The 26,019-nt window shown below is 43.1% G+C and overlaps 1 protein-coding gene across 1 annotated transcript in view; it reads left to right on the forward strand.

Moving 5' to 3' along the window:
* otog (otogelin) overlaps positions 1–26,019 on the forward strand; it is a gene marked incomplete at both ends in the record, with an annotated part of 175,701 nt that overhangs the window by 59,846 nt on the left and 89,836 nt on the right. Inside the window, 6 exons of the mRNA XM_084337666.1 lie at positions 191–315; positions 6,586–6,798; positions 8,209–8,374; positions 9,986–10,060; positions 10,873–10,916; positions 11,216–11,375. Of these exons, the coding sequence (XP_084193792.1) occupies positions 191–315; positions 6,586–6,798; positions 8,209–8,374; positions 9,986–10,060; positions 10,873–10,916; positions 11,216–11,375 (783 nt within the window). The remainder of the gene's footprint in view (positions 1–190; positions 316–6,585; positions 6,799–8,208; positions 8,375–9,985; positions 10,061–10,872; positions 10,917–11,215; positions 11,376–26,019) is intronic.

Here is a 26,019-nt window from a genome sequence, read left to right on the forward strand (position 1 = left end):
CACCAACCAACACCATCTGGCCACCATGAGGGGCTGATCTCGCCCCCCCCCCCCCCCCCGAGCGGGTCACCATCGAGCAAAAAAGGATATAGAAAAAGAAATAAATCTGTCTCAGCCCGTCCCCTCGGTCTGTCCCCCCCCCCCCCCCCCCCACGCTGTTGTCACTGAGCCCCGCTCTGTGCTCCTGCAGGTCCCCCTCGGGGATGATAGAGAGCACCCCGCAACTGTTTGGCAACGCCTGGAGGGTGTCCTCTGCCTGCGCCCCCAGCCACAGCCTCCCCCAGCTGGACCCGTGTGATACGCACCAGCAGGCCGGTGAGTTCTACCATTTGCCAACTAGACTAGAACGGAACTTAAACCGAAGGTTCACGAGGTTCACGAGGTTCACGCTACAATCAATCTTCAATTCAAATAGATTAGATTTACATTCAAATTAATTGTCATCATGCAGCACAAGTACAGTAAAAAACGAAAATAAGTTTGGCATCCAACCAGAGTACAAATGTAACAGTAAAGTGCAACAGCAATATAAAATGTACAGGTGATTAAACTGGGTATAAAATATATAAATTAGTACTACTGAGTGTAGTGCTAATCAGATGTATCTACAGAGTTGTAATAACGTAATATTGCATTGTATTACCTTCTAATATTGGGGCGACAGTGGCTCAGGAGGTAGAGCGGTAGTCTGGTAATCGGAAGATTCCCGGTTCGATTCCCACGTCTGGCAGCGTGTCGAAGTGTCCTTGCGCAAGACGCTTAACCCCTAATTGCTCCCGATGAGCAGGTTGGCACCTTGCATTATTGCCTCTGCCGTCGGTGTGTGAATATGTCATTGAGTGGGTGAATGTGAGGCATAAATTGTAAATCGCTTTGGATAAAAGCTGCTATATGAATGCAGTCCATTTAACCTCTTAAGCCCTAGCCATATTTTCAGAAAATTTGCCAAAAAATATACCTAAATAAATGGAAGATTGCTCCACTTCTACAAGGTCCATTTACATGTTCTTGGTATCTAGGGACATCTATGGATCTCAGGGAATGTATTCCCAGTGTCAGTAATATTGTGTCTGTTACTAGGCTTGAGTAAATTGTAATGAACCAAAGGAGAATATCAATTATCTTTTTTCATCTTTGACAGTGAATAACACCATGCTAAAATGTACCAGACATGAAAAATGTCAGCACTTTCTTGAGATGCATGTGTACAAAGAATCTACTGTAAGCAAATGAATAAAGGGCAGATGATTTACAGGGGTTTTGTAGATACAGTACTGAATTCTGCCATCCGGACACATGCAATTTGAAATATGAATATAGAGAATATAGAATATCAGGCCTATAAATGACCTTATTATGTCCAAGTCACACATCTATGAATCGAGCCAAATCTCCCCTTTCCAATGGCAGAGTTCAATCTGGAATTAGTACCACCAGGCGGGCAAATAGCTCTGCCATTTATCATCAGATTGCAACGCGTTTTTTTGCTAGACATTCACAGAAAGGTAAAGAAACGAACTATGTTCTATTTTATGGCAATAACGTTGTGAGAAAAAACTTCACACTAGAAGTCAGATGATTGACAGAGGCTGGCGTGAGCTGGGAAGTGTAGTTTTATGAAATTTGAAAACCCATCGAAATCCCTTGGTCTCTTCTTTCAAAAGACTACACACACATACACATATGCCAGCTTCCTTTATTTCCGCCGGGATGCACCGAGATATTTATCAACTCATAACTTTGCAAATAACACCTGTTAAGCCGTAAGGTCCCCCAATTGGGGGACCCTGCTTTTCTTTATCATAAATCGATCAATAGAGACCGTATTAGATCCACAATTATCATATCATGGGGTATCATTGGAAAGCCACACTCATTGGCTACGACTCTGTCCAAACATTTCGAGATCGCCAAATGATTGACGGAGCTAGAGCCCCCGGAGGTCGGGGGTGGTAATGTGTACTTTGGCGCACGCCTCACATATCGGCATGTAACTCGAGAACCGCTGAACGGATTTTGTCACCTGAAATTGACAGGCAACAAATAGGGCTTTAATTCTATCTATATATTGTATTAAAAGAAATGCACACCCCAGGCGCTAGAGGTCGGCAAAGTGGCGCGTCACGAATTGTCCTCATGAGGGCCCACATGTGGGGCCTTAAATTTTAAGAGGTTAATGTTTTTTTTCTTCTTTTTTGTCAAGAGAAAAGACCATAACCCTATCAAAACAGCAGTCAAAGTGTATATTTTCATTTTTACCGATGTTTTGCAAGATTGACCGAAAATAAGAATTTATCGGAAAAATGCTAATTATATCTCTTTTATCGTAAAACCATGAGGAAATGTATAAATCCACATTTAACCCTGCCATTGGAAAGAGGTGCCTTTTCCCTATCCATAGATGTATGATTTGGACACAATAAGGTCAAGGTCAAGTTCAAGGTCAAATATGAATTCATAATTAAAATCGATTATAATTTTTTTTTATCCAATTTTTCTCCTTATTTTCTATTTTTCTCCCATCCCAATTTCGTATTTCCAATTCTTCCCTCCCCTGTCTTGAACGTTGCTAGACTATGCCTCCCACTGGTCAGCTGTAGTGAGGATAGAAGCCTTGCATCACGTGTCCCCTCCGGTACACGAGGCAGCCTGTCGCATCTTTTCACCGCAACAGCTCAAACTCTCAGTGGTGAGAAGTAACGCGTGGGAGGCTCACGCTGCCCCCGATACTTCCTGTTTCCGCCGTACCGGCGTCACCCAACCGACCTGTAGGAGTCGCTGTCCACAACGTCCAATCCCCACCCACCGGCTTTCCCACCCTCTAACACTGCCAATTGTGGGCTCGATACCAGCATCTCCTGCGTCAGTGGCGAGCGCCTTGCCCACTGCGCCACTCAGCCGCCTCATCGATTATCATTTATTACTGTATCTACAAATCCTTCTGTTTAATCATCTTCCCTTTATTCATTTGCTTAGATCTTTTGTACATTTGATCTCAATAATGTGGTGAATGAGCTCAGTGAGCCAAATCAAAAGAACCTCAATGTTTTCATGGTGTTATTCACCGGCACAGATGCAAAAATAAATCATAATTTATATTCTCCTTTTTTTCATTACAATTTACTCAAGCCTAGTAACAGACACAATATTTCTGACACTGGAAATACATACCCCCAGGTCCCTAGATGTTCCTAGATACCAAGAACATGCAAATTGACCTTGTAGAAGTAGAGCAATCTTCCATTTACTTAGGCATGTACCTTTAGACGAAATTTCTGAAAATAGGGCTACAGCTTAACAGGTTAAAATCATTGGTAAACAAATGTAGTGCTGAAAATATACACTTTGGCGGACAGGGTTAGGGTCTTTATTCTTGCTACATTTGAAAAAGAAACGCAATATAGATTAATACGTTCTGTATTCATCTTTTTATGGCATGATATCAATCTCGTACTGGTAAAAAAAACTATGTTTAATACCAGACAATTGACACCCTCTTTCACTGGTCAACCTTCTGACCTTCTTCCCTGCACCCATGGCTTCCACTCTCCTCCCTTCTCTCCACACTTTCCCTTCTCCCCTTCTGTCCGCACTTTCCCTTATCTCCGCACTTTCCCTTCTCCCCTTCTCTCTGCACTTTCCCTTCTCCCCTTCTCTCCGCACTTTCTCCTCTTCCCTTCTCTCGCACTTTGCCTTCTCCCCTTCTCTCCACACTTTCCCTTCTCTCCACACTTTCCCTTCGCTCCACACTTTCCCTTCTCCCCTTCGCTCCACACTTTCCCTTCGCTCCACAATTTCCCTTCTCCCCTTCTCTCCACACTTTCCCTTCTCCCCTTCTCTCCACACTTTCCCTTCTCTCCACACTTTCCCTTCTCTCGCACTTTGCCATCTCCCATTATCTCCACACTTTCCCTTCGCTCCACACTTTCCTTTCGCTCCACAATTCCCCTTCGCTCCACACTTTCCCTTCGCTCCACACTTTCCCTTCTCCCCTTCTCTCCACACTTTCCCTTCTCTCCACACTTTGCCATCTCCCCTTATCTCCACACTTTCCCTTCGCTCCACACTTTCCCTTCTCCCCTTCGCTCCACACTTTCCCTTCGCTCCACAATTTCCCTTCTCTCCACACTTTCCCTTCTCCCATTATCTCCACACTTTCCTTTCACTCCACAATTCCCCTTCGCTCCACACTTTCCCTTCGCTCCACACTTTCCCTTCTCCCCTTCTCTCCACACTTTCCCTTCGCTCCACACTTTCCCTTCTCCCCTTCGCTCCACACTTTCCCTTCGCTCCACAATTTCCCTTCTCTCCACACTTTCCCTTCTCCCCTTCTCTCCACACTTTCCCTTCTCCCCTTCTCTCCACACTTTCCCTTCTCCCCTTCGCTCCACACTTTCCCTTCGCTCCACAATTTCCCTTCTCTCCACACTTTCCCTTCTCCCCTTTTCTCCACACTTTCCCTTCTCCCCTTCTCTCCACACTTTCCCTTCTCTCCACACTTTCCCTTCTCTCCACACTTTCCCTTCTCCCCTTCTCTCCACACTTTCCCTTCTCTCCACACTTTCCCTTCTCTCCACACTTTCCCTTCTCCCCTTCTCTCCACACTTTCCCTTCTCTCCACACTTTCCCTTCTCCTATTATCTCCACACTTTCCTTTCGCTCCACAATTCCCCTTCGCTCCACACTTTCCCTTCTCTCCACACTTTGCCATCTCCCCTTATCTCCACACTTTCCCTTCGCTCCACACTTTCCCTTCTCCCCTTCGCTCCACACTTTCCCTTCTCTCCACACTTTCCCTTCTCTCCACACTTTCCCTTCTCCCCTTCTCTCCACACTTTCCCTTCTCCCCTTCTCTCCACACTTTCCCTTCTCTCCACACTTTCCCTTCTCCCCTTTTCTCCACACTTTCCCTTCTCCCCTTCTCTCCACACTTTCCCTTCTCTCCACACTTTCCCTTCTCTCCACACTTTCCCTTCTCCCCTTCTCTCCACACTTTCCCTTCTCTCCACACTTTCCCTTCTCTCCACACTTTCCCTTCTCCCCTTCTCTCCACACTTTCCCTTCTCTCCACACTTTCCCTTCTCCTATTATCTCCACACTTTCCTTTCGCTCCACAATTCCCCTTCGCTCCACACTTTCCCTTCTCTCCACACTTTGCCATCTCCCCTTATCTCCACACTTTCCCTTCGCTCCACACTTTCCCTTCTCCCCTTCGCTCCACACTTTCCCTTCTCTCCACACTTTCCCTTCTCTCCACACTTTCCCTTCTCCCCTTCTCTCCACACTTTCCCTTCTCCCCTTCTCTCCACACTTTCCCTTCTCTCCACACTTTCCCTTCTCCCCTTCTCTCCACACTTTCCCTTCTCCCCTTCTCTCCACACTTTCCCGTCTCCCCTTCTCTCCACACTTTCCCTTCTCTCCTCACTTTCCCTTCTCTCCTCACTTTCCCTTCTCTCCACAATTCCCCTTCTCTCCACACTTTCCCTTCTCCCCTTCTCTCCACACTTTCCCTTCTCTCCACACTTTCCCTTCTCCCCTTCTCTCCACATTTTCCCTTCTCCCCTTCTCTCCACACTTTCCATTCTCTCCACACTTTCCCTTCTCCCCTTCTCTCCACATTTTCCCTTCTCCCCTTCTCTCCACACTTTCCCTTCTCTCCACACTTTCCCTTCTCCCCTTCTCTCCACATTTTCCCTTCTCCCCTTCTCTCCACACTTTCCATTCTCTCCACACTTTCTCTTCTCCCCTTCTCTCCACACTTTCCCTTCTTTCCACACTTTCCCTTCTCTCCACACTTTGCCATCTCCCCTTATCTCCACACTTTCCCTTCACTCCACACTTTCCCTTCGCTCCACAATTTCCCTTCTCCCCTTCTCTCCACACTTTCCCTTCTCCCCTTCGCTCCACACTTTCCCTTCGCTCCACACTTTCCCTTCTCCCCTTCTCTCCACACTTTCCCTTCTTTCCACACTTTCCCTTCTCTCCACACTTTCCCTTCTCCCCTTCTCTCCACACTTTCCCTTCTCTCCACACTTTCCCTTCTCCCCTTCTCTCCACACTTTCCCTTCTCCCCTTCTCTCCACACTTTCCCTTCTCTCCCCACTTTCCCTTCACTCCACACTTTCCCTTCTCCCCTTCTCTCCACACTTTCCCTTCTCTCCACACTTTCCCTTCTCCCCTTCTCTCCACACTTTCCCTTCTCCCCTTCTCTCCACACTTTCCTGTCTCCCCTTCTCTCCTCACTTTCCCTTCTCTCCACACTTTCCCTTCTCTCCACACTTTCCCTTCTCTCTGCACTTTCCCTTCTCCCCTTCTCTCCACACTTTCCCTTCTCTCCACACTTTCCCTTCTCCCCTTCTCTCCACATTTTCCCTTCTCCCCTTCTCTCCACACTTTCCATTCTCTCCACACTTTCCCTTCTCCCCTTCTCTCCACATTTTCCCTTCTCCCCTTCTCTCCACACTTTCCCTTCTCTCCACACTTTCCCTTCTCCCCTTCTCTCCACACTTTCCCTTCTCCCCTTCTCTCCACACTTTCCCTTCTCTCTGCACTTTCCCTTCTCCCCTTCTCTCCGTCCACCTGCAGCATCCTACGCCTCGGAGATGTGTGATGTGTTGAACCAGGAGCTGTTCTCCGCGTGCCACGAGTACCTAAGTCCCATGCCCTTCCACCAGCAGTGCCGCTCCGACACCTGTAAGTGCGGCACGCCCTGCCTCTGCTCCGCCCTGGCCCACTACGCACGCCACTGCCGCAAGTACGGCATCGTCGTCGAGTTCCGATCTCACGTGCCCGAATGCGGTGAGTGTTGTGACATCTTTTTCTTTTTTTACGTAGAGGATTCTGTACCTTTTTAATGTTGCGGGGCGACAGTGGCTCACATGGGTGAATGTGAGGAACAAAGTTGTAAAGCACTTTAGATAAAAGCGCTATATGAATGCACCATTTACCATTTATGTCATGCTTTGTAATTGACAGTGAGAATGATGATAGTAAGCTGAATGCTGTGTATGGTAAATGTGACAGGCCGACAGTAAACAGATACTTAACACATTGACCACCAGCACCACGGGGTGCTGATACCACATTCATCGGCCAGGTCTTTATTCAATGGATATAGTTTTAGACTGTGACATTTGCGAGTGCTTAAAATATATCTTATATTATATCTATGAGTCTAATAACGCCGTCGGGTCTCAGTGAGTTGCTTCTAGTCAACATGCCCGAGACAGATTGTTTTTTCATCTGTACATTTCCGTTTTATACCGGGAAAAAGGTGAGAAAAGGGCGTTTTACTGTAATCCAGTCATCACGTTGTAATTTTTCGGCTGATTATCTAATCATCCTGAAATCAACGCTAGATTATCATTATTATATCTCCTCGTCCATACATGAAATGGCCGTCGTAGCGGGGCGCTCGCATTCCCCGCCCACCACAGCCAACGGTAAACAGCCATACACGGTCCACACATATAGCTGTGATCGCGGTAGAAATAAATGTCAGATCAACGATCAAATTTATATATAATCTTCTTACCTTGTATCTGATGTAATGCAAAAGAGATAATCCAAATATCTGATCGCAATTCCAAATAATGCTCGTGGGGGTCCGCACCACACTACAGACCATTTCACAATCGCCTTAGATCGCCTCCTAAAACACACCAACCCATTTTCAATGAGATGCAATAGCTCCGCCTGGCAGTAGAGGGCGGTGTTGACCGTCTGCCAGCTCAGACAGGCTCTGAAGAGGATACCAGAGGCTGCAGCTATGAATTATGAATAGATATAGCGAATAAACGAAACAACGATCCCAAAAACAAGTTTCTGGCGCTCAACGCATGGCGGCCAATAACGAGTTAACTCGTTTATGGTGCAGAATGTGTTAAGGAGTGTTAAGCACTTTATTTAATTCAGGGGAGGTAGAGCGGTTATCCAGTAATCCTACGGTTCCCGGTTCGATCCCCGCTGTTAAAGTGTCCTTGAGCAAGACATGGAGCCCCTAAGTGCTCCCAACGAGCAGGTTGGCGTCTCGCAAGGTTGCCTCTGCCATGGGTTTACGTGTGTGCGTGTGAGTGAATGGGTGAACACGAGGCACAAGTTGTATTTTGGATAAAAGCCCTATATGACTGCGGTCCATTTACCATTAATTACTTCATATTGTGTCCAGTGGTTTGTGATGAAACATCTCTCACGTCTCTCTCCCCGTAGCGGTCGAGTGTCCAGAGACGATGGAGTACGGGACGTGTGTGTCGTCATGCCAACGCCGTTGCTCCGCCCTGTCCATCCCGCAGCATTGTGGAGAGGAGTGTGTGGAGGGGTGTGTTTGCCCAGGGGACACCTTCTACAGTAGCCGCACACACACCTGTGTGCCCAGGTGAGATTGGCACAGGTGGCGGAGTGCAATCAGTACTCTCTGAACAATAATACTGTTATTTTCTTTATCGTGAAAAGGTTTTTATTTCAATGTAAAACCTGCACCGGGATTTTAAAGCAGGTCTACTCTGATGACACTACAGTATATTTTATTTATATAATATATAAATAGTTTGTGCAGCACGGTTGCATATCCAGGTTTAGACCATTCAAATGTCAAATCAATTAGCAATAGGCCACATTGAGTAGCGAAACACTTTCAGACGCCCGCTCTGTTGCTCGACTCTTTGAGTAGTAGTGTACACCACGTGTAAATGGCTTACTGGCTAGCGCCACGCCGCTGGCTAGAGTAGCACAACGAAACAATTCCTCACAAAGTGATATTTGTATTTGCTCCGTAGTTTAGGTCAGACTTTAAGTGGGAGTCCTTAGTCTCGTTCCCGACAGACGTTATGGACCTGCTGGACCCCAGTGGTTGTGCTTCTCTCTTTCAACTCCTTTTGCGCTGGAAGACATGCAGCTTAATTCCCCTTAAATGTCCGCTGGTTTTACATCCTACTGTAGCCCGGCGCTGTACTTACCATGTGCTAGAGTTACATCAAGGAATTCGCCGTGAAACCCCCCCATTCATCACCACTCAAGCTGGGGACGACACAGATATCTGATAACCAGTGAGAAAGAATTTGTAATACAGAGCCTGATGTGTGGCGCTGGCCTATATGTTACAAAGGCTTTTAGCCTCCGCTAAAAAAAACCAAGTTTAGCACGACTTGGTTCGCTCCGCCATTTTAGCATACTTGCTAAATTGACAATCCCATTTCACTGCAATAAAAATGATTGGAATGAGGTGAACAGACTTATTAGATCAAAAAAATGATCTACCGGTATATATATATTCTTTTTTTATTGCAGATGTTTTCCGTTGTGATATTACAATATGGTGACTCTAGTATCATGTAGGCCTGTCCCTGACTAAGGATTTGTATAGTCGACTTTGATTGGCCAAAATATGCCGATAGTCGACAAAAAATAAAAAGACAAAAAAAAAGATTTATAATAATAACTTTTCTTTTTTTTAATCATTCCATTTGGGCTGTGGGGGGTGCTTAATGTCTGAAGGAGTCGACTGAAGACTTCTTGTCCTCTGCGAAAGCATGCAATTGGTCCACTGATGGATACATCTTGATTTTGTCTAGTCTAGTGTGTTCATTAGATGGGTGAAATCCTCTTTCAGTGCCTCTGTGCCCGTTTTCTTAGGCAGTTAGCCTCGCTGGTATGCGCACTATTAGCGTTAGCCACGCTTCTAGGCCTCTTTGCTTTTGGAAAAAATGATAACAAAAAGAATATATAGGCCTACTGTAATAATATTAGATTTTTTATATATATTTTTGCATTCGACTAAGAGGTTGGCAGTCCACTACGGCTCCTTTCGATCGATTAGTCGACTATTCGACTAATAGAGGTCAGCCATCACGATAATATTGTATCGTGGGGCCTCTGGTGATTTCCACCCCTAGTCTAATTGTGTGTTTGTGTGCATGTGTGCATACATATGTGGTGAATTATGTGCGTGTGTGTGTCTCTGTGTGTATTTATCTTTGTGTTTCCATAGGTACGAGTGTCCCTGTGGCTTCCTGGGGGCGGACTATGAACCAGGGGATGTGATCTTGACCTCTGCAGGTGTTCAGTAAGACCCTTCTTTTGACTACTTTCCACATGCGAGACGGTCAGGCACCACTCTCTATATTACTGATCTGCTGCAGTCAAATCAGGAAATCAGAAGGTGACTGTGCTTTTGCAGTAGCTGCCCATGATTTATGATTTGATTAGGATCCGCATTAGCTGATGCAAAACATCAGCTACTCTTCCTGGGGTCCACACATAACATACAAATGACAACAGATAAGACATTTACAGACGAGCAACCAAGTGGTATTAAAAGTCAAATACTTTATATCAAACATATTACTACTATACTATACAGCATTCCTAATCATTATGGAGTCATACATAGTACAATATACATTACATACCATTATATATTAATATGCACTCAAGCAGTGAGAAACCATATACATAATATACTGTAAATTCTTACCCCGATTCATAGGCACTGGATATACATACAAAGTAAACTCTATACCACCTATTTGTATAGGCTACCAATATTCCTGTCAGTGACATAGACTCTGGAAATACCCTCCTAAGTATTAGATCAGCCGAATCACTTGCAGATTTTTCAGAAGCCCCAAAACAGTCATTTTCTTAACCTGTTACAGGTAATTTATGTAAAAGGTGTATTTTTCATTGCACAAGTTTTTTTTATTTTGATCTTAAGAGTTTGTGAAGCACTTTGTTACTGAACTGTATCGAAAGGTGCTTACAGTGGTGTACTTTACTTTACCTCTTCATCTCAGCCACCAAAGAATGAAAAACAGTGAAAGCAGATGAAACATCTCAGTGTTTAAACTTAAGTAACGCTTCTGTCTTTCCCTTCAGGGTTTGTCAGAATGGTAAACTCGTGTCCCAAAGCAACAACACTGGTAAGTTGCTTTGACGACATTAGATCCATCCAATATAATTCATACACGTCTTATTTCTTTATCTTGAAATAATCAGTGGGCTGATGTCTCACTGAGGCTTTTCTCTCATTCACTATGGTGCATACCTCAATATGATTAATCAATGTGTCAGAAATACAAATATTCTCATCCTCTAAAATGTTAATATTTTACAAGATGACATTTCACAATGTGCTTTCCTAGCACTTGCAGAAATAGATGGAACATTTCTCAAATGGTATATATAATACATTATTATTTGGTTCATTCTCTTCCCACAGCCAAACTGTGCCCATTGGGTCAGGTGTACCAGGACTGTACTGGAGATGGACACATGCTGGGTAGAGGACTGGCCTGTGAACAGACCTGCGTGTCCTTCCTGCTCAACCTCACCTGCTCGTCACACGAACCGTGTGTGCCTGGCTGTGCCTGCCCTCCTGGGTGAGTGCTGGACCTGCCTGTATACACACAAGAGATTACAACGTGTTGAACTAGCTGACCCTGGATCAGCTTCAGCCGCACGCTTCACTAAGAGAACATTCTCTTTAGACCAAGAGGAGCGACCTGTTCTGTGTGTGTTCTATGCTCATGCTTCTGCTGTGTTGCTCTATGCTCACCTGTGTTGCTCTATGCTCACCTGTGTTGCTCTATGCTCACCTGTGTTGCTCTATGCTCATCTGTGTTGCTCTATGCTCACCTGTGTTGCTCTATGCTCAGCTGTGTTGCTCTATGCTCACTTGTGTTGCTCTATGCTCACCTGTGTTGCTCTATGCTCACTTGTGTTGCTCTATGCTCACCTGTGTTGCTCTATGCTCATCTGTGTTGCTCTATGCTCACTTGTGTTGCTCTATGCTCATCTGTGTTGCTCTATGCTCATCTGTGTTGCTCTATGCTCACTTGTGTTGCTCTATGCTCATCTGTGTTGCTCTATGCTCACCTGTGTTGCTCTATGCTCATCTGTGTTGCTCTATGCTCATCTGTGTTGCTCTATGCTCATCTGTGTTGCTCTATGCTCACCTGTGTTGCTCTATGCTCATCTGTGTTGCTCTATGCTCATCTGTGTTGCTCTATGCTCATCTGTGTTGCTCTATGCTCATCTGTGTTGCTCTATGCTCACCTGTGTTGCTCTATGCTCACTTGTGTTGCTCTATGCTCACCTGTGTTGCTCTATGCTCACCTGTGTTGCTCTATGCTCATTTGTGTTGCTCTATGCTCATCTGTGTTGCTCTATGCTCACCTGTGTTGCTCTATGCTCACCTGTGTTGCTCTATGCTCACCTGTGTTGCTCTATGCTCACCTGTGTTGCTCTATGCTCACTTGTGTTGCTCTATGCTCATCTGTGTTGCTCTATGCTCACCTGTGTTGCTCTATGCTCAGCTGTGTTGCTCTATGCTCACTTGTGTTGCTCTATGCTCACCTGTGTTGCTCTATGCTCACCTGTGTTGCTCTATGCTCATCTGTGTTGCTCTATGCTCACTTGTGTTGCTCTATGCTCATCTGTGTTGCTCTATGCTCATCTGTGTTGCTCTATGCTCACTTGTGTTGCTCTATGCTCATCTGTGTTGCTCTATGCTCACCTGTGTTGCTCTATGCTCATCTGTGTTGCTCTATGCTCATCTGTGTTGCTCTATGCTCATCTGTGTTGCTCTATGCTCATCTGTGTTGCTCTATGCTCATATGTGTTGCTCTATGCTCACCTGTGTTGCTCTATGCTCACTTGTGTTGCTCTATGCTCACCTGTGTTGCTCTATGCTCACCTGTGTTGCTCTATGCTCATTTGTGTTGCTCTATGCTCATCTGTGTTGCTCTATGCTCACCTGTGTTGCTCTATGCTCATCTGTGTTGCTCTATGCTCACCTGTGTTGCTCTATGCTCACCTGTGTTGCTCTATGCTCACTTGTGTTGCTCTATGCTCATCTGTGTTGCTCTATGCTCACCTGTGTTGCTCTATGCTCATCTGTGTTGCTCTATGCTCACCTGTGTTGCTCTATGCTCACTTGTGTTGCTCTATGCTCACCTGTGTTGCTCTATGCTCACCTGTGTTGCTCTATGCTCATCTGTGTTGCTCTATGCTCACTTGTGTTGCTCTATGGCCATGCTCTGCTGCTTCTGTGTTGCTCTAGTCTATATAGTACTTCTATGCACTGTATGGGGATATACGATATAGTACTTCTATGTACTGTTGGAGGGGGATATAGTACTTATATGTACTGTGGGGAAGATATAGTACTTCTATGTACTGTAAGGGGATATAGTACTTCTATTTACTATAGGGGATATAGTACTTCTATGTACTATAGGGGATATAGTACTTCTATGTACTGTATGGTGATATAGTACTTCTATGTACTGTTGGAGGGGGATATAGTACTTATATGTACTGTGGGGAAGATATAGTACTTCTATGTACTGTAAGGGGATATAGTACTTCTAGTATGGTGATATAGTACTTATATGTACTGTAGGAGGGGGATATAGTACTTCTATGTACTGTAGGAGGGGGATATGGTACTTATATGTACTGTGGGGAAGATATAGTACTTATATGTACTGTAAGGGGTTATATTACTTCTATGTACTGTAGGGGGATATAGGAATTATATATACTGTAGTGGGATGTAGTACTTATATGTTATGTATGAGGATATAGTACTTCAATGTACTGTAGGAGGGGGATATAGTAATTATATTCGCCAAAAGATAAATACCTAAGTAAATGGAAGATTGCTCCACTTCTACAAGGTCCATTTGCATGTTCTTGGTATCTAGGGACATCTATGGATCTCAGGGAATGTATTCCCAGTGTCAGGAATATTGTGTCTGTTACTAGGCTTGAGTAAATTGTAATGAACCAAAGGAGAATATCAATTTTCTTTTCTTTTTTCATCTTTGACTGTGAATAACACCATGCTAAAATTTACCAGACATGAAAAATTCAGCTCATTCAGCACCTTCTTGAGATCACGTGTAAAAAAAATCGAAGCAAATGAATAGAGGGCAGATGATTATTCTGTAGATACAGTACTGAATTCTGCCATCCGGACACATGCAATTTGATATATTATTATAGAATATAGAATATCAAGCCTATAAATTACCTTATTATGGCCAAGTCACACATCTATGGATTGGGCCAAATCTCCCCTTTCCAATGGCAGAGTTCAATCTGGATTTAGTACCACCAGGCACCCCTGACAGGGCAGCAAAAACCGTGAATGAAATCTACTATAAGTACAGTTACTTTTTTATAATGTAAATTGCTCCGCCATTTTTCATCAGATTGCAACGACGTTCACAGAAAGGTAGAGAAACTAAGTGTGTTCTATTTTATGGCAATAACGTTCAGGTTTGTTCCACCCGTGAGATATGATTCTGAAAATGAAGGGGGAAAAAAAAGCTTCACGCTAGAAGTCAGATAATTGACAGGGGCTGGCATGAGCTGGGAAGTGTAGTTTTTTTCTTTTTTTTTGAAAGCCCATCGAAAGCCCTGGGTCTCTTCTCTCAAAAGAATGCACTCAAGTTAGGTTGTGCCAAGTACTTGCGTCAATAAGCGCCTTTTTCGATGCGCTGAGATTTCTATAAACTCATATTTCACTAATAATATAAATGCAACATTAATTAATACGTTCTGTATTGATGGGTTTATGGCGTGATATAAATCTTGTACTGGTACTGGACCGCTCGGGCTTAAGAGGTTAAGATTAATAAGCGTATTCTGTAGAGCATAAAATGAAAGTTGCAGGTTTTCAATGCCTAATTGTACAGAATCAGCAATACCATACACAATAGCTGATTAGTGTCAAAAAATTTACTTGACAGCCACTCAATGAAGATTCATTATCATGATTCATTAATATACATTGTGAAGAGAACAGGACCCACAATTGATCCCTGCTGAACACCCATTGTTCCTGGCAAGAATTCAGACTGGCCACTCCCGGACTTCTCACACTGAAGTCTCTCAAATAAATAATTCTGAAACCAATCACAAACCTTTCCATTTAAACCAATATTACACAACCTTTGTAAGAGCTAAAGATGATCTACTGTATCAAATGCACCGGGAGTACATAAAAGCAGATCCATTCACCGCAAAAAATGTCATTGCATTCCCATTGTCATATATTAAATATACAATTAAAACCAAATATGTGAGTTGTCCTGACCTGTTGACCTGAACTTGCAATAAGGCACCTTTTGTATAATTTACAAGTGCCTGCATACAGTAGAGTTGACTGTTGATGAAGCTGAATCTACCTCAAATCAAATACTTGAAAAGGTTTTCGCTTCAGGGTTTTGTTCGTGGAGTGTGTTTGTTCTAATATGGACACAAAGGGCAGGTTCCTGGACATCAATTATATTGCCTAATTGAAAAACCATGTTAGTATTGAGGACTATGTGAAGTCTATGTCCTGGGGACGGAATGGCTCTCACTATTTTCAGTTGATGTAGAAATAAGTACTGGACTGTTGCTTTGGCCTTAATCGATTAAGACTTTTTTTTTGGCCGATTTATCATTTCTTGTGCTTTTTGTCATGCTGAATGACTTATTTTCATGACAATCATATAAGCATATCTCTGATAAGGGATCTCTTGACGGTCCTAAATAAGGCAGAGCTCCCACACTCTCTTGACTAGCTTGCAGTAGCGTGTGACTGTGAGTGGGTAGCTCTGGTGAAAGCCAAGGCTTTTAGTTCAGTTTGGCTGTGATCCGTGATGACTGGGTCACTGAGGTTAAGGTCACAAGCTCTGTACTGGCTAAGCCTTTGTGAAAAGGTCTGAGTAATGGCACTGCAGCCATGGTGGGTAATCCTCTCTCCTGCCTCACGCTGCTTGAGGAGGGCAGTGCTGGGGTTATATTCAGAACACCCAACGCGTGGGTAGATGGGAGGATATAGTACTTCTATGTACTGTAACAGAATATAGTACTTCTATGTACTGTATGGGGATATAGTACGTCTATGTACTGTAGGGAGGATATAGTACTTATATGTACTGTAAGGGGATATAGTACTTCTATGTATTGTAGGTAGGATATAGTACTTCTATGTACTGTAGTTGGATATAGTACTTATATGTACTGTAGGAGGGGGATATAGTACTTATATGTACTGTAGGAGTCGGGATATAGTACTTATATGTACTGTAGGAGTCGGGATATAGTACTTATATGTACTGTATGGGGATATAGTACTTATATGTACTGTAGGGGTCGGGATATAGTACTTATATGGACTGTAGGGGATATAGTACTTATATGGACTGTAGGGAGGATATAGTACTTATATGTATTCTAGGAGGGGGGTATAGTACTTCTATGTAATGTAGGGGATATAGTACTTATATGTATTCTAGGAGGGGGATATAGTACTTCTATGTAATGTAGGGGATATAGTACTTATATGTACTGTAGGGGTCGGGATATAGTACTTATGTGTACTGTAGGGGTCGGGATATAGTACTTATATGGACTGTAGGGGTCGGGATATAGTACTTATATGGACTGTAGGGAGGATATAGTACTTATATGGACTGTAGGGGATATAGTACTTATGTGTACTGTAAGATGTGGATATAGTACTTATATGTACTGTAGGGGATATAGTACTTCTATGTACTGTAGGGATGATATAGTACGTATATGGACTGTAGGGGATATAGTACTTATGTGTACTGTAGGGAGGATATAGTACGTATATGGACTGTAGGGGATATAGTACTTATGTGTACTGTAGGATGTGGATATAGTACTTATATGTACTGTAGGGGATATAGTACTTCTATGGACTGCAGGGAGTATATAGTACTTCTATCGACTGTAGGGAGAATATAGTACTTCTATCGACTGTAGGGAGGATATGTACTGTATATACTGTACATATAGTACTCCTGCCCACTTTGTGACTTCGTCATGGGAATGTTTTGGTAACACATATTTTGGCGCGGATCCACATCATGTTGTTATTGGGAATAGATTCCTATGCTTTTTTGTTCTTAGCTCTATTTTATTTTAATTTTAAAATGTTCTTATGTACTTTAGATACTATTGCTACCATGTATGTATATGTGTTTTATTACATGTACAGTATATACATACATACCAATTATTAGCTTGTTCTATTCTCCATCCATCTATCATCCATAGCAACACTATAATATCACTGACATCCTGCTGGGGGATCCCCTTTGAACAGCCCATCTGAGGTTTCTCCCCTCCACTGTGGTGTTTCCCCCCTATTGCTAGGTTTTAGGGAGTTGTTCCTCACCTTCATTGGGGAAAGTCTGGGGGTGTTGCAAAATTGTGGATTTTATGGTAGTTTTTGTTCTGGATCTATTATGATGTTTCTTATTGACCTGTAAAGCCCACAGGGGCAATTCCTTGTGATTTCGGGCTATACAAATACATTTAATTTAATTTGAATAGGATCCTCACGTCGATTGTACTTCATTGGCTTTCATATCATGTGATTTGTCAGAGACATTATGTAGTTCAAAATTAGCCAGTAGTCACAAGTGCTGTTTTTGGAAAGCTTCAACAAAGGGTGGAGTAGTTGATGGCAGTTCTGGTCGACTGATTCACTGGTTCTTGACTAGCAACCTCTTTTTATGTTACATCCTTCCTGGTCTCAGTATGGACCAGATTAAAGCTACATGATCCTCTTAATACCCTATGTCTGCCAGAGTGAAGGGGGGTTAAGTGGTGTGACTATGAAACAGAAACTAGAATATTACGCTGCACTAGGATAGATCCCAGCTTATGACACGTTTACAAATCCTTTCCCAGGTAGTGTTACTGTTTGTCACAATAACAAAGGATGATGATCACTGAGGTGGTTGAAGATTTGTCTACAGGTTGAGGGGTCTTGTGGGGGGTCTAATCATCAATGGCGCAGAAAGCATTCTAACAGCAGTGTTAGAGGCACTTGGGAGCAGTGTAACAACAGGGAAAGGCCACCAATTGCACCATTTGGTGGGAACAGGGTGGAAAGGAATCCCAACCTGAGCATGACATAAAAACTAAATGGTCAAAATGGTGAATATGGTCAATTAATGCAAAAAGCACAGGGTTTATTAGGGTACTTTACAGACTCAGGCTGTGATCAGATTTGACACCTTTTTCTTGCGCTCAAATGTGAGGCGCGACGGTGTACATAGAGAATTTAAAGTGCAGAGGGCATACCACTAATTACAGTTGGTACCTCAGCTAACGTTACATAAATTATTACCATTAGCATTGATAACAAAAAAAAAAGCATTGATAACTAACTAACGCTAACGTCGGCTACTATCGATGCGTTTTCAACATAGATAGTATTAACGGTATGTTACTCACCGGGAATCTGTACAAACAAGGTTTGTTGGAAACTAGCTTTGATTTGATCTTTATTTATCTCGAACATTTTTATTTCTTTTTAATTATCTTTTCCCCCCTTCTTTTTCCGTTTTTCTCCCCTCCCAATGTTAGTCGTTATGCCAATTCCCAATCCCCTTCCTGGCCATTGCGCACTCTACCCCCTACCGTCGGTCTGGGAGGGCGGAGACTATCGCACGCTTCCTCCGACACATGTGTACCCAGCCCACCGCTTCTTTTCACCTGGCAGCGCGGACTCTCACTGGGACAGTGTAACGTGTGGAAGGTCACACTACCTCTCCCAGATCCTTCCCTTGCTGTGCAGGCGCTAACACTGCCAATTGTGTTAGTATGGACGGTCGGCCAACCCGGAAGCACCACAGCTGGATTCGATCCCACTGTATCTGTGGTGGTAGACAGACGCTTAGTCCGCTGCGCTACCCGGCTGCCTATCTCGAACATTTTCAACCATAAACACACAAATTTGGAATAACAGAAAATAACACAAACGGAAAAAATTTAAATAAATAAAATACAAATAAAATTAATTATATCTTCCTAGACATGGAAGCAATAATCAACATAGCTCAAGACAAATGGTTTTGTTCGAGAAGGGACAGAAAGAAGCAAAGCTTATCTGGTCCTGCCTCTTCCTTACAATATCATATTAATATGTAATAAGTTATCTATCAATATCAAAAGATAATATACATATCCACTAGAAAGATAAAAGATAAAAAGATAAATAAATAATTACAAAAATACTAGTTCACGTTATTTTCAAGCTCCTCTAACTTATACTTGTCCAAGAATTCCTGTTTATATCTGCATTTAAACATTTCAATAGTATTACTTGTTTTTATTGCTACATCAAGGCCATTCCAAATGGATACCCCACAAACTGAGATGCACTTGCTTTTGAGAGTACGGACAATAGGTTGTTTTAAATTAAATTTCCCTCTTAGATTATAACCCCCATCTCTGCCTATGACATTTTGTTGTATGTTGCTTCTCCTCCATTGGTTTGTTTTGCTGTAGATTTGTCTTCAGATACTTCTGATTTGTAATCACTCCCCTCGGTTGATTTGATTGGTCGGTCTACAAGAAGGTGACATTGACGTTGGTGCGCTCCGCAGCTAAAGTTGAAATTATTTCAACTGAGAGCGCCCGAAAAAATGTGAGGCACGTAGTTTGGAGGCCATTGAAAACAATAGAAAAAAGGCGCAGGCATCCGATGTGATCACAGCTTTAGACTCCCCCAGAAACATAGAAGGCAAAAGAATGGCTTGGAGATAATACACGGATACCCCATCTAACAATGTGTTTTACCTAGAAGGCTTTTTCAGGTGCATGATAAAAAAATGTATTGTGTGTATCCATGTTAGTATTTCTATTATTATATATTTTCATATTTTTGTGCTACTACGTTTTTTGAGACTCTTAAGCCAGAGGGCTTCCTGGCAATGGCCTTGAAAAGTAGAATTAGTAAATCAGTGCATAGCTTGTGGATTAAGTATGTGCTAAAACATACAGTATAAACATGGAACCCCTAAAATAAGGGATCCACTCTGCTTGACATTTATGTTTGTGAATTTATAAAGTTAAATTAACAGCTGCCACTACACCCCTGCCCTGTTAGCTACAATTAGCTGAACATTTCATATGGTATTCCATTACTGACTAATAAGTTCATTTCTACACACTGTAGTTTGTTACACGCTACACGCTAAACATTGCCCCATTTCCGAAATAATCCAGTCTTTTTCCATAGATCGCGAGATATGACACATTATGCAATAAGCCCAAATCGTTCTGGTTGCTCGCCCGAAACCCCAAATACTCCCAAATTAAAGGTATATACCATGTACATATGTGTCTTCACAAAATCATCAAGGGGTGGGGGGGGGGGGGGGGGGGTGTTGTTTCAACTAGAAACTGCGATCATGTTTTTGTCGAGCATGTTTTACGTTCGGTAAAAACTGTGATCGTTACAAAAACATGTTTCAGGCTCGGTAAAATAGACATAGAATATACCTTACCTTAGCCAGAAGGTATTCCAAAAAGAATAATTCCAAGTGATTGCATCGCCATCACGATTACCCGTGTATATGTCTATACGTCTATATGTCTATATGTTTATATGGGAAATAGGCTTCAGGCAACAAAATATCGAGGCGATCGCTGTGTCTCTCTGTCCAGGCAGGAGGAGGAACCCTTGCAAAAAAAAGACTTCCACACCAAGCCATTCCAGTTCAAAAGGTAGGCGATACTGCCACCTGGTGAGATTTGATCGTCATTGCAATTCCAACGTAGGTAGATGAATCAAAGACACCTAGAGGGCTCCGGCTGACCGTATAGAACGGGGATCAAAGGAAAATATTAAAGGATCAAAACCCGAGTATACTCAGGTTTGGCCGTCTAAGAGTTAACTAGACAAGACTAGACCAGAATGCCATCCGTAACTGATCCACATATTCCACATTGGTACTTGTGTACTCTGAGGATCAAACTAGTCATCGCTACAATCCCATTGAGATGTGTTGAATGTTCTGTTAGAATTAGCCATGTCATCGTTTTACCAAGATGATACCTTAGTGAAAGGACAGAGCGTCTAGACACGTCAGCATCAGCTGCCATCCAAGACAGCGGACGTAAGAGGTTTTCAGGGGGAAGTGGAGTCAAGTAGACGTGTCGGACTCAGGTGTGACTCATCCATTCCCATCAAGCTGGATGACCTTAACACTTTGACTGCCCAAGTGTAATTTCTTATTAGTCCCTTGAATGCCCACATCCACTCCAATGTTAACGTTAATATCGCCTAATCTATGTTTTAAATTATGGCTATGTGTCTAATCTGCCCGTCGCTTATCAAAGACTCATTTTCCAGTCAACATTGTCATGGCAGATTGTTTTTTTATCGCTTCATTTCCGTTTTCTAGCATTTTGAAAATCACGCGATTTCATGGAAAAAACAACACATTCCATGACAATCGCCTTTTAATGGAATATTCTAGAATGTTGTCATTGTTCGGCCATGTCATGAATCGTTTTCAAATAAACGCTAGATTATCGATAGTATATGTGTACGCACGCACGCTCTTGCGGTGAGACGAAAATCGAGTCTCCTATTTCCTGACGGTGCGCACAGTCAAACAGCGATAACACACAATCACATAAAAGCTTATATCTCTGTGAAAACGAGTCTGATTATCCTAATACTGATAACATAGATTCCTTACCTGAGATCAGATGGTATCCAAATGGTTTATTCCAATTCCCGATCGCCATTAGAAAAAAATCGCTCATTTGATTGATCCATCGTGTATACAGTAAAACACATATTCCCCGCGTCTCCGAGGCTCCAGAGTGAACTCTGGTAGACCCCGGTTACATGAGTGAGAAGTAAAATGTGGAGTGCAGGTTTTTTTTTCCCATTCATTTTCATTGAGTCCAATCCAAAAGGGTGATTTACCATCTGGGAGACGATAGGGGGCGCTTTTTTCACATCTGAGCGCCTGGGGTGACTGGATCTCCAACGGTAGACTCGCTTGATGCAATATGATTTCAGATCGCTAATAAAAAAATAAAACGAATAAAATGAATATTCTCGTGAGTGGGCATTCAACCCGCGGGGGGTAAACACGAGGAACTCGTGGATGGCATTCAAAGTGTTAATAGCGAGAGGGACCCTACACACTCCACCATCATGGGAACTAAATCTGGGTGCGTGAGCGGCCTGTCACGAGTGTTTAATAACGGCCTGCAACTTGATAGTTTGGCAGCTAGATTGTGGTAAATATGGACACAAAGAACCCTTCTGCTGTGGAGGGTGGAGGGGATGCTGCTGGGGAGATGGGGGGTATTGAGAATGTCCAGAGGTGGGGATGTGATGATAACGGCTGTTGAGATGTTGAGATGTGAGAAGACCTGTTGGATGACATCATGTGTTGCATTGAAGGCCATGTCCTGGTGAATGAGTGATGAAACAAGGAAATATTCAAATGACTGTAGCATGACATTTTTGTAATTGGTCACATACATTGCTGTTCATAATAATTCTTAAAGGCGCTCATGTTTGTTTTTTACCATTCCTTACCATGACAGCATTTCAGTAATTTATGTGATGTTTTTAACATTTTGATTTTGATGGTCTACAACATTAGCAACAAATCTTCCAGCATGGAAACAAATGGTTACTAATAGTTTCTCTGACTGTCTGATAACTAGATCCGACGTTGTTGAATTACAGTTGCGTCGTCATATGAGATTTCTCCCCCACTCGCACTAGTGCCACCAAGTCAAATATGAACACACACTATCACCCAGAAAAGGTTGGCTATGCAACCATTGTTCTTGCAGTCTAAAGCCCTTAATTAAGCTTAATTAAGCTGCACAGCGAATACAAAAAAGTGACCAAATCTTGTGTTGTCACTTGGACGCATCAGTGCCACTAGTGCCACTAGAGCCCTGCTTAGAATGTAGTATATTCCCCTTCTGGCTTTTCACTGTGACAAGACAGTTGTCCTAAAGGCTACTGTGAAGAGGAGGCCTAGATAAGGATGTAGTGGAGGATGAACCAGGCTACTATATAGAGTAGAGTAGGTCTAGAGAAGGATATAGTGGAGGATACACCAGGCTACTAGAGTAGGTCTAGAGAAGGATGTAGTGGAGGATACACCAGGCTACTATATAGAGTAGAGTAGGTCTAGAGAAGGATATAGTGGAGGATAAACCAGACTACTATATAGAGTAGAGTAGGTCTAGAGAAGGATGTAGTGGAGGATAAACCAGGCTAGTATATAGAGTAGAGTAGGTCTAGAGAAGGATGTAGTGGAGGATAAACCAGGCTAGTATAGAGAAGGCCAAGAGAAGGATGTAGTGGAGGATGAACCAGGCTACTAGAGTAGGTCTTGAGAAGGATATAGTGGAGGATGAACCAGGCTACTATATAGAGTAGAGTAGGTCTAGAGAAGGATGTAGTGGAGGATAAACCAGGCTACTATATATTATAGAGTAGGTCTAGAGAAGGATGTAGTGGAAGGTAAACCAGGCTACTATATAGAGTAGAGTAGGTCTAGAGAAGGATGTAGTGGAGGATGAACCAGGCTACTGTGTAGAGTAGAGTAGGTCTAGAGAAGGATGTAGTGGAAGGTAAACCAGGCTACTATATAGAGTAGAGTAGGTCTAGAGAAGGATGTAGTGGAAGGTAAACCAGACTACTATATAGAGTAGAGTAGGTCTAGAGAAGGATGTAGTGGAGGATGAACCAGGCTACTGTGTAGAGTAGAGTAGGTCTAGAGAAGGATGTAGTGGAGGATGAACCAGGCTACTATATATTATAGAGGAGGCTTAGAGAAGGATGTAGTGGAGGATAAACCAGGCTACTATATAGAGTAGAGTAGGTCTAGAGAAGGATGTAGTGGAAGGTAAACCAGACTACTATATATTATAGAGGAGGCTTAGAGAAGGATGTAGTGGAGGATAAACCAGGCTACTATATAGTCAAAGTCAGCTTTATAGGGAGGTGTAGTGGTTACGTCATTGCCGTTTTTCGTGTTCCACCCTCTGTGGAACACAATGCATTTCCCCATTGCCCATTTCTGAATCGCCTCGTTTAAAACAAATAAAGCATTAACATTTGCATGGTGTACCTTTCTGTGCTTATTCATCCACAATCTATAGCTCAACATGAAAATATTCGTGATTAATCATAAAAAGAAATCGCCAAATTTTATTTCAACCAAAAATGCTTAAACAATTATGTTAGTGATAGAAGGGAACTCATTTTGTGCAAAAATGGAAAGCTTTTCAATTTCCATGCGGCAGAATTGTTACAATAGCCGATAATCCATTTTCCCAATGATAAATCCCTATACTGTTACGGTTGCGCTTTGGTGGCATGATGAAATGGAACCCAATTACAGATATAGCACACGGAGAACTTGGAGAAGGCAGGCATGAAACGGCGGTGGGATAACAAAAGCTTTACTTGCAAGAATTGACAAAGGATAACGTGAAACACAAAACATGAACCAACACAAGGGTAACATTAAACAATGACCCAGCAAGTGAATGCTGGGCCCACAACACCTAAATACAAACACTAATTAGAGACAGAGGGTGATTGCTAACAAGACACAGGTGTGGTAGACAGAACTAACAGAAGACAGAACACACAGGGGAATAACTATAGTAAATGTACAAACAGAGCCATACAAGACTAAAACACATTTACAAAACACAGACAGTATGGACACACGTCTAACACAGTGGAAATAATACAGACAACAAAGACAGTGAATAAACAACACATAAGTGGAGGCAAATAATATTCAACAAGTGAGTGAGCTGATCCCAGATCTGCCACATCTGGATCAGCCCACCAGGTGAAAGTGTTGTAGTGTGTAGTGGTGAATTGTTATTGAAAGGAGTTCTGAAGGGGAGTTGTGAAGGTCCAGCAGGACCGGGGGAAGCGTTACATATACGGGTGGAACAACCAGTGATGTCAGACTACACCTCCCTATTGTCACCTCTCGTAATGTAAGACTCTCGTAAGACATACAGAAATTGCATGAAATTGCGTTTCCCCCTTCCCACGGTGTATATAAAAAACAAGATCTAATATAAACATAAAGTAACATATAGTACACTATAAACATAAAGTAACATATGGACAGTATACAGGACTATATACAATGTAGACGGTAGCAAAAAAAAAAAAAAGTGAATGTATGAGTGAATGTAAATATAGAGGTAAACGAGAACTTAGTGCAAAACCTTTAGCAGCAGTGGTACATAAGTAAGTATGAATAATAAATAATGGCAGTAAAATACAATAATGGCAGTAAAGTGGCAGTGAGATGATGGATATGGCAGTAAACTAATATGATGTCAACTAAATAAATAAAACTAAATAATGGCATTAAGTACAGTGGCAGTGAGTTTGTAAAGTGGCAGTGTGTGTCTGTGTGTGTCAGTGGGGGGGGGGGGGTTAGTCCTGAGTCTGTGGGGGGCAGAGTAAGAGAGGAGTCCAGATTCTGTGGGGGCAGGTAAGAGACAGGGGGAGATATGGGTGTGTGTGTGTGTCAGTCCTGGCTCAGAGGCTCCTCATTCTCCTCCCGGAGGGCAGGAGAGTGAAAAGCGTTGTGAGGGGTGGGTGATATCGCCCGCGATGCTTTGCGGGCCAGGCGTGTATTGTAGATGTCCTGGAGGGAAGGGCACCAACGATCCTCTCAGCTGTTCTGACCGTGCGCTGCAGGGTCTTGCGGCAGGATGCCGTGCAGCCGCCGTACCACACGGTTATGCAGCTGGTCAGGAGGCTCTCGATGGTGCCCCGGTAGAAGGAGCACAGGATGGGCACTGAGGCTCCAGCTCTTCTCAGTTTGCAGAGGAAGTAGAGGCGCTGTTGAGCTTTCTTTGCCAATGATGCGGTGTTGGTGTTCCAGGAGAGGTCCTCTGTGATGTGCACACCCAGGAATTTGGTGCTGCTCACTCTCTCCACCACGGCACCGTTGATGGTCAGTGGAGGGTGCTGGGTGTGCGCTCTCTGGAACTCGAGAACAACCTCCTTTGTTTTCTTCACATTGAGAATTAGGTTGTTGTTCCCGCACCACGTGATCAGTTGGCTCACCTCGTCCCTGTAGTGGGACTCATCATTGTTTTTAATGAGCCCCACCACAGTTGTGTCGTCCGCAAACTTGACGAAGACTTGGGTTGGTGTTGTGTGTTGGTGTG

The sequence above is a fragment of the Notolepis coatsorum genome, assembly GCF_963971535.1.
Source record: "Notolepis coatsorum genome assembly, chromosome: 20".
Lineage (NCBI taxonomy): Eukaryota > Metazoa > Chordata > Actinopteri > Aulopiformes > Paralepididae > Notolepis > Notolepis coatsorum.